The 9,491-nt window shown below is 43.6% G+C and overlaps 1 protein-coding gene across 1 annotated transcript; it reads right to left on the reverse strand.

The window, feature by feature from the left end:
* Nucleotides 1-313: 313 nt before the first annotated feature.
* On the reverse strand, nt 314-9,269 carry LOC140718512 (transmembrane protein 52-like). Its single transcript, XM_073032458.1, has 5 exons — nt 9,138-9,269; nt 9,012-9,061; nt 8,690-8,725; nt 6,794-6,948; nt 314-2,644 (listed from the first exon to the last, which is right to left on the reverse strand). The coding sequence occupies exons 1-5, from the start codon at nt 9,192-9,194 to the stop codon at nt 2,379-2,381; spliced, it is 564 nt and encodes a 187-aa protein (XP_072888559.1). The 5' UTR covers nt 9,195-9,269; the 3' UTR covers nt 314-2,378.
* Nucleotides 9,270-9,491: the final 222 nt, after the last annotated feature.

The following is a 9,491-nucleotide window of genomic DNA, read 5'->3' on the forward strand; positions in this document are numbered from 1 at the left end:
AATTCTGTTAAAGCCCCTCCACTCCTTCTTACCCCATCCCTGATATATTCAGTTTTTTCTTCCCCCTCTTTTTTTTCCTCTCTCTCTGCCCATCACTTTGCCTGTTCTCCATCTCCCTCTGGTGCTCCCCTCCCCCTTTCTTTCTCCCTAGACTTCCCCTCCTATTATCCTTTCCCTTCTCCAGCTCTGTATCCCTTTTGCCAATCACCTTTCCAGCTCTCAGCTTCACCCCACCCCCTCCAGTCTTCTCCTATCATTTTGCATTTCCCCCTTCCCCCTTTCAAATCTCTTACTATCTTTCCTTTCAGTTAGTCTTGACGAAGGGTCTCGGCCCAAAACGTCAACAGTGCTTCTTCCTATAGATGCTGCCTGGCCTGCTGTGTTCCACCAGCATTTTATGTGTGTTGCTCTGATAGCAACAGATCATCCGCAAATTTGCTGATCCAGTTAACCACGTTATCATCCAGATAATTGATATAGATGATAAACAACGAAGGGTCCAGCACCAATCCCTGCTGCACACCACTAGTCACAGGCATCGAGTCAGAGAGGCAACCATTTATTACCTCTCTCTAGCTTCTTCCACAAAGCCAGTGTTTAATCTAATTTACTACCTCAACATGAAAGCAGAGCAACAGAACCTTCTTGACCAACCTCTCATATCAAATGCCTTGCTAAAGTCCATGTAGACAACATCCCCTGCCTTGCCTTTAGCAACTTTCCTGGTAACTTGCTTGAAAAACTGAACGAAATATGTTGTTTTGCCCAGCAGTACATTGCAATGCATGATTAAAAAAAAACTATAAATTACAACAAGAAATATTATATATAAATTAAATCAAATAGGTAGTCCAAAAAGAAAAAAAGTGAGGTAGTGTACAAGGGTTCATTGTCCATTCAGAAATCTGATGGCGATGTGGAAGAAGCTGTTCCTAAACATTGAGTATGTGCCTTCAGGAAGGTCTTCATCCTGACTAAGGGTTTTGGCCCAAAATGTCAACTGTTTATTCCTCTCCACAGATGCTGCCTGACCTGCTGAGTTCCTCAACCATTTTGTGTGTGTTGCTCCATCTCTTGTTCATATATTATCCAAGGCAGACAGGCATTTTAGTTTCCAATAATCCAGATACTACAGTAGTTAAAGAAATTTGCTCTTTGTATGTTTATTGCTCATTATGTTAAAAAATAAATGAAAATGGAACAAATTTTCCAAGAACATTATAAAACTTTTACAAAAAATAGTTTAACTATTCACATTCATTAAGACATTTTCTTTTAAACACTTTTTCTTCGTGTAAACAAAATGTCTGTTCCACAGTTTCTAGGAGAGTTATGTTGTGTTAGAGCACAGGAGAATGAGGGGAGATTTGATAGAGGTATACAAAATTATGAGGGCTATAGATAGGGTAAATGCAAGTAGGCTTTTTCCTTTTGAGGTTGGGTGAGACAACTGGAGGTCAAGGGTTAAGGGTGACAGGTGAAATGTTTAAGGTGAACTTCTTGACTCAAAAAATAATTTCAAATTACTTCACTTATCTGTAACTAGCAGCAATCCCTATATAATTGAGTCGTCAGCCTAAAATAAAAATGCTTTTAAATTTATTTAATGGATGAGTTAGCTTTGCCAAGGCAAGACCATAACTGAACAAACCAACATCATTACCCAGCATGGACAATGTTAATACAAGTTAGAATGGTACTTATTTTGGGTCAAACTCCATGTAGGAACAGAAAAGCCTGAATAAAAAGTGATTTGATATTCTTGAAGATATACAAGCATACAACTGATGTCTAGAGTAGGTCTGAAAGCCAAGTTTTCTTTAATTGTAAGAGCACACACAAAATGCTGGAGAACTCAACCAGTCCAGCAGCATCTATGGAAATGAATAAACAGTTGACATTTCAGGCCAAAACCCTTCATCAGGTCCAAAACATTGACTATTCATAGATGTTGCCTGACCCGAGTCCCTCTAGCATTTTGACTGTGTGTTCCTCTGGATTTCCAACATCTGCATGATCTCTTGCGATTTAATTGTAAGAACCCATTTTAGGCTTTGAGAACATCAGCTGAAAAAGTGCTGGCAGGAACAGAATTCTTCAAAAATCTGGAACCCAAAGTTCACCCAGAATGTGTGCAAAATATCTCTTGCTGATTTTCTCAACTGCAAGATCTTCATGCTTTTCCGTATCAAGGGTGATGGACAACAGCTCATATGTCATGACTCAGAAATAGAGATTCACTTCACAGTAATTTGCTGTAAATAGTTCACTTCCTAAAAGCATTTTCACAATTAGCACTCTGGGTGGCTCTTGGTCTCAGCCAAGCACCAGTCAAAGAGGTGACAGAGGTACTTCAACAACCATTGATTCAAGAGTTCTCATTGCTGTGACAATACTGAATAGGTTAGCACTACAGAACCTGAACCTTCATTTCTCTCTGGGATTGGAGCTCCATTTCCATTTAGATTTTCCAGTCCACTCTTTGGTTCAGGGATCTCAGGAGGATTTTCCATTTTCAGGGCCATCTCATAGGTTGGGGGGTTGTCAATGGCACACAGGCTATATGGTGGAGGAGGCAATATGTACTGAACAGTGTCCTGAACATGGTTCCGGCCAGCGGATATATACTGTAGCGAACTGTTTTCTGGGAAAGAAAGAATGGATAGTTAGATTTATCTTAAGAGTCAAAAAAGTGGCACCTCTCATTAAGGACCCCCATCACTGAGGGCATAACCTCTTCTCATCGCTACCAACAAGGTGGTGGTCCAGGAGCACACACTCAACATTTTAGGATTGCCTTCTTCCTCTCTGTCATCAGATTACTGAATGGATAATGAATCCATAAACACTATCTTACTTTTTTTGCTCCCTTTTTGCACTACTTAATATACATTTCGTATTATAACTTTTCTTAATATGTATTGCAGTGTTTTGTTGCTGCAAAACAACAAATTTTGTGAAATATGCCAGTGATATTAAACTTGATTCTGAATAACTGAAATGATTGCTGAAATCCACTCCAGAGATTTCTTACAATTGAGGCTTTCCAATCTCTTGTAGCTTTCAGCTAACAGTGTAAGTGCAAACATTAAATGTACAAATAACAACTTCCTCAATATATTACTTCAAGAACCCATTTGCTTGTTGCCAGTTTAGCTCCTTTAAACTGGGAGCAGGCAATAGTTTCTGAGCTGTAAAACTTTGCTGAGATCTCAGATTCATTCAAGTCACTCTTATTTGGGACTTTTACTTCCATTGTGCCTATCTGCTGGTGGATGGAATATTGTGTCAGGAACTGCATGATCACATACTTCGGCAGAAGAATAAGGGTCCAGACTACTTTCTAAACAGGAAGAAAATTCAGAAATCATAGATGCAAAGGGACTTGGGAGTCCATTTATTTTTGATATGACTAGAATATAATGCAAGGATGTAATGCTAAGGCTTGATGGGGAGCTGGTGAGACCACACTTGGGAGTATTGTGAGCAGTTTTGGGTCCCTTACCCAAGAAGAATGTGCTAGTATTGGAGAGGGCCCCGAAGAACTTCGCACAAATGATCACAGGAATGAAAGGATTAACATGAGGAGCATTTGATATCTCTGAGCAAATGCTCACTGCAGCTTAGAAGAATGAGGTAGGATCTCACTGAAACCCATCAAATGTTGAAAGGCCTAGATAGAGTGGATGTGGAGAAGATATTTCCTATAATGGGGGATTCTAGGACCAGAGGCCACAGCCTCAGACTAGAGCGATGTCTATTTAGAACAGAAATGAGGAAGAATTTCTTTAGCCAGAGGGTGGTGAATCTGTGGAATTCATTGCCATGGATGGCTGTGGAGGCCAAGTCATTGAGTTTATTTAAAGTGAAGGCTGATAGATTCTTGATTAGTCAGGGTGTCAAAAGTTATGGGGAGAAGGCATGAGAATGGAGTTGAGAGGGATAATAATTCAGCCATGATGAAATGGTATTCACTGGGCTGAATGGTCTAATAAGACCATAAGATATAGAAGCAGAAGTAGGCCATTCAGCCCATCAAGTCTGCTCCACCATTCAATCATTGGCTGATCCAATTCTTCCAGTCACCCCCACTCCCCTGCTTTCACCCCATACCCTTTGATGCCCTGGCTATCTATCTCTGCCTTAAATACACCCAATGACTTGGCCTCCACAGTCGCTCGTGGCAACATATACCACCCTTTGACTAAAGTAATTTCTCCGCATCTCAGTTCTAAAAGGACATCCTTCAATCCTGAAGTCATGCCCTTTTGTCCTAGAATCCCCTACCATGAGAAATAACTTTGCAAAATCTAATCTTTTCAGGCCTTTTAATATTCAGAATGTTTCAATGAGATCCCCCATCATTCTCCTGAACTCCAGGGAATATAGCCCAAGAGCTGCCAGACGGTCCTTATATGGTAACTCTTTCATTCCTGGAATCATTCTCGTGAGTCTTCTCTGAACCCTCTCCAATGTCAGTATATTTTTTCTAAAATAAGGAGTCCAAAACTGCATACAATACTCCAAGTATGGCCTTATGAGTGCCTTATAGAGCCTCAACATCACATCCCTGCTCTTATATTCTATACCTCTAGAAATGAATGCCAACATTGCATTCACCTTCTTCACAACTAACTCAACCTGTAGGTTAACCTTTAGGGTATCTTGCACAAGGACTCCCAAGTCCCTTTGCATCTCAGATGAGGTAAGAAGCTGGGAGGTGATAGGTGGAAAAGAGTGGAGAAGAAGGAATCTGGTAGGAGAGGAGAGTGGGCCATGGGAGAAAGGGAAGAGGAGGGGGCACCAGGGGGACATGATAAGCAGGTGAGGAGAAGTAAGAGGCCAGAGTGGGGAAATGAAAAAGAGGCAAGGAGGAAGGAAAAAAATTAACGGAAGCTCTAGAAATTGATGTCCTTGCCATCAGGTTGAAGGCTATTTAGATGGAATATGAGGTGTTGCCCCTCCAGTCTGAGAGAGACCAACTTTTTATTTCATCCCTCCTCCTCCATCCATCTGGCTTCACCTATCAACTTTTAGTTTGTACTCCTTCCCCTCCCCCCACTTTCTTATCCTGGCATCTTCCCGTTTCCTTTCCAGTCCTGTTGAAAGGTCTCGGCTTGAAACATCAGCTGTTTGTTCCTATCTGTAGATGCTGTCTTGCATTCGCTTTCTTCACAACCAGCTCAACCTGGAGGGTAACCTTTAGGGTATCTTGCACAAGGACTCCCAAGTCCCTTTGTATCTCAGCATTTTGAATTCTCTCCCCATCTAAATAATAGTCTACCCATTTATTTCTTCTAACAAAGTGCATGACCATACACTTTCCAACATTGTATTTCATTTGCTACTTCTTTGCCCATTCCCCTAAACTATCTAAGACTCTGTTTCCTCAACACTACCCACTCCTCCACCTATCTTTGTATCATTGGCAAATTTAGCCACAAATCCATTACTACCATAATCCAAATCATTGACATACATCGTAAAAAGCAGTGGTCCCAACATCGCCCCCTGTGGAACTCCACTGATAACCGGCAGCCAGCCAGAATAGGATCCCTTTATTCCCACTCTGTTTTCTGCCAATTAGCCAATGCTCCACCCATGCTAGTAACTTACTTGTAATTCCATGGGCTCTTATCTTGCTAAGCAGCCTCATGTGCAGCACCTTGTCAAAAGCCTACTGAAAATCCAAGTACACCACATCTACAGCACCTCCTTTGTCCACCCTGCTTGTAATTTCCTCAAAGAATTGCAGTCAGTTTGCCAGGCAGGATTTTCCTTTCAGGAAGCTATGCTGCTTTTGGCCTATCTTGTCATGTGCCTCCAGGTACTCCGTAATCTCATCCCTAACAATCGATTCCATCTTCCCAACCACTTATGTCAGGCTAACAGGTCTATAGGTTTCCTTTCTGCTGCCTTCCAGCCTTTTGAAATATTGAAGTAACACTTGCAATTTTCCAGTCATCCAGTACAATGCCAGAATCTATCGATTCTTGAACGATCATCATTAATGCCTCCATAATCTCTCCAGCTACTTCCTTCAGAACCCGAGGGTGCATTCCATTAGTTCCAGGAGATTTATCCACCCTCAGACCATTAAGCTTCCTGAACACCTTCTCAGTTGTAATTTTCACTGTAATAACTTCACTTCCCTGACACTCTTGAATGTCCGGTATACTGCAGACATCTTCCACTGTGAAGACTGATGCAAAATACGCATTCAGTTCCTCTGCCATCTCTGCATCTCTCATTACAATAGCTCCAGGGTCATTTTGTATTGGTCCTATATCTACCCTCGACTCTCTTTTACCCCTTACAGTATATGCTTAAAAAAGCTTTTACTATCTTCTTTGATATTAGTCACTAGCTTCCTCTCATAATTCATCTTTTCCTTCCGAATGACCTTCTTAGTTTCCTTCTGCAAGTTTTTAAAAGCTCCCCAATCCTCTATCTTCCCACTAGCTCTGGATGTTACTAATGTTATTACACAGTCCTGTTCTGTCCTTATCCCATACATAGGCTGCTGGACAGTCTGAAGGAAGCTCTAACAAACCACAATGCCTCTGATTAGTCAAGGGTAGGACAAAGAGAAGTTTGTCCTGTTCTACTTATCTCAGACAATATACAAATAAAAATCACCTGGATCCAGGAAGGGGAAGTAGAAACTAAAGAGAGCTGCAGGGAAAGCAAAGGGAGGTGGGTTGATCCTCTGAGTAGACAGGAGGCATAACAAGCCAGATGACCTTGTATTCTACCATTGTAAGTTTGCAATGATCAGTGACTTGCTACTTACGTGATATAGTATGGTCATTGTCAATGGCGATCACTGTTACTTCACAAGATCTATTGGCAAAGGAGGGGTTTTGGGGCTTGGACCTCTTACAGCACTTTATGCAACTGATCATAACTCCACATATCAGCAACAGGAAGACTGTCAGCAAAATCAACCTGGCAGAAACATGAGCAAACCATTTACACATTGCCACAAACAGCACAAAGCTTACAAACAATTGTAATCCTTGGTAACTGTCTGAACAAGATTAACAGAACAAGATGTTGAAATTGTATAAAACATTGGTGAGGCCTGCTTTGGAGTATCGTGTCCAGTTTTAGTCACCTATCTACAAGAAAGATGTCAATAAGATTCAACAAATACAGAGATTTACAAGGAAGTTGTCAGGTCTTCAAGACACAAGTTGTAAGGAAAGGTAGAACAGGTTAGGACTTTACTCCCTATAGCATAGAAGACCGAGGGGAGATTTGATGGAAGTATACAAAATCATGAGGTGTATAGATATGGAGACTGGCGGACCACAGTACGTGCGCTTGCAACACTGTGTGTCAGACAGAGTGGTCAGCAGCACTGGGGCTCCACAGGGGACTGTCCTGTCACCCTTTCTCTTCACCATCTACACCTCGGACTTCAACTACTGCACAGAGTCTTGTCATCTTCAGAAGTTTTCTGATGACTCTGCCATAGTTGGATGCATCAGCAAGGGAAATGAGGCTGAGTACAGGGCTACGGTGGGAAACTTTGTCATATGGTGGGAGCAGAATCATCTGCAGCTTAATGTGAAAAAGACTAAGGAGCTGGTGGTGGACCTGAGGAGGGCTAAGGCACCGGTGATCCCTGTTTCCATCCAAGGGGTTGGTGTGGACATGGTGGCAGATTACAAATACCTGGGGATACGAATTGACAATAAACTGGACTGGTCAAAGAACACTGAGGCTGTCTACAAGAAGGGTCAGAGCCGTCTCTATTTCCTGAGGAGACTGAGGTCCTTTAACATGTCGGATGATGCTGAGGATGTTCTACGAGTCTGTGGTGGCCAGTGCTATCATGTTTGCTGTTGTGTGCTGGGGCAGCAGGCTGAGGGTAGCAGACACCAACAGAATCAACAAACTCATTCGTAAGGCCAGTGATGTTGTGGGGGTGGAACTGGACTCTCTGACGGTGGTGTCGGAAAAGAGGATGCTGACCAAGTTGCATGCCATCTTGGACAATGACTCCCATCCACTCCATAATGTACTGGTTAGGCACAGGAGTACATTCAGCCAGAGACTCATTCCACCGAGATGCAACACTGAGCGTCACAGGATGTCATCCCTACCTGTGGCCATCAAATTTTACAACTCCTCCCTCGGAGGGTCAGACACCCTGAGCCAATAGGCTGGTCCTGGACTTATTTCCACTTGTCATAATTTACTAATGATTATTATTTAATTATTTATGGTTTTATATTGCTATATCTCTACACTATTCTTGTTTGGTGCGACCGTAACGAAACCCAATTTCCCTCGGGATCAATAAAGTATGTCTGTCTGTCTGTCACACCCCCTCAATTCCTTCACAAAGCAGGCTTTTCCCACTGAGGGAGGGGAGACTAGAACTAGAAGTCATGGGTTAAGTGTGAAAGGTGAAATGTTTATGGGAAATTTCTTCACTCAGAGAGTGGTGAGAGTGTGGAAGGAACTGTCCACAGAAGTGGTGAATGTGTGTTCCCTTGCAACATTTAAGAGAAATTTGGATAGGTATGTTGATGGGAGGGTTATGGAGGGCTATGGTCCTGGTGCAGGTCGATGGGGCTAGGCAGACTAATGGTTTAATAGGCTAAGATTAAATAGGTGGGGCTCTTTGGGTCAGAAGGGGCTGTTCCACGCTGTCTCCATAAAACAAAAGGATACTCACCACACATACCACAGGTTTGACCAGTGCAGGTGACAGCTGCGGATACAGAGGAAGATCCGGTCAGTTCTGATTATCGACTTCACGAGTACCGTTACGGTCAATGAGGAAATGCAGGTTTTTAAATAAGAGACAGGTGTGCTGGATCCACGCCATGGGTTAGGTAGGGTAGGGTGGGGTGAGGTAGAGTGGTAGAGTCAATGGAATTGAAAAGGGGCCGCAAACGGAACGGAGAACGGGGTGGTGAAGATGGAAAAGAGGTCGCGGAGGAGGAGGGGGAGCGGGGATAGGTAGGAGGCGTCCCGGGTTGGGATCGCCGTCTCACCTGTTCTGTTCTGGACCTTCCCCGCATTTCTGAGCTTCGATGACGGTGGCCTGGAGAAGAAAATAAAAGACGATGAAAAAGGAGCCGAGCGGGGCCACTGACCGACGTTCAGTGTCCAGTACTCACATGAAGGAAGCTGAGGAGAAGCAGAGCTGGGTTAATCACGGAGAAACCGTTCGCCATCTCTCGGTTTCCGACCTTGTCACTGACTCGATGCCGACACTTCCCGCTTTTGCACTGCCAATACCCCGCCCCGGGGTATTTATAACCAACCGCTCCTCCCTCTGCCGCCACCGCCCAACAAGCGTGAACCGCGGTTGTGAAACGAGAGGGAGAGGGAGAGGGAGAGGGAGAGGGAGAGGAGGATAGTGGAGTGGGGATGGGAGGGGAGTGGCAGAGTGAGGGGAGAGGGGAGGGGATGACGGGAGAGGGGGAGTGGAGTGGGTGAGGGGAGGGGGTGGGAGTAGGGGGGAGGGGGTG

Source organism: Hemitrygon akajei, chromosome 29, assembly GCF_048418815.1.
Source record: "Hemitrygon akajei chromosome 29, sHemAka1.3, whole genome shotgun sequence".
In the NCBI taxonomy this organism is placed as follows: Eukaryota; Metazoa; Chordata; class Chondrichthyes; order Myliobatiformes; family Dasyatidae; genus Hemitrygon; species Hemitrygon akajei.

Coding starts and splice junctions, on each gene's coding strand:
- LOC140718512 (XM_073032458.1), bottom strand. CDS start 9,194: ATGGCGAACGGTTTCTCCGTGATTAACCCAGCTCTGCTTCTCCTCAGC. Junction 9,062..9,137: donor TTCTCCTCAGCTTCCTTCAT/GTGAGTACTGGA, acceptor TTTCTTCTCCAG/GCCACCGTCATCGAAGCTCA. Junction 6,949..8,689: donor TCAAACCTGTGGTATGTGTG/GTGAGTATCCTT, acceptor TGTTTCTGCCAG/GTTGATTTTGCTGACAGTCT.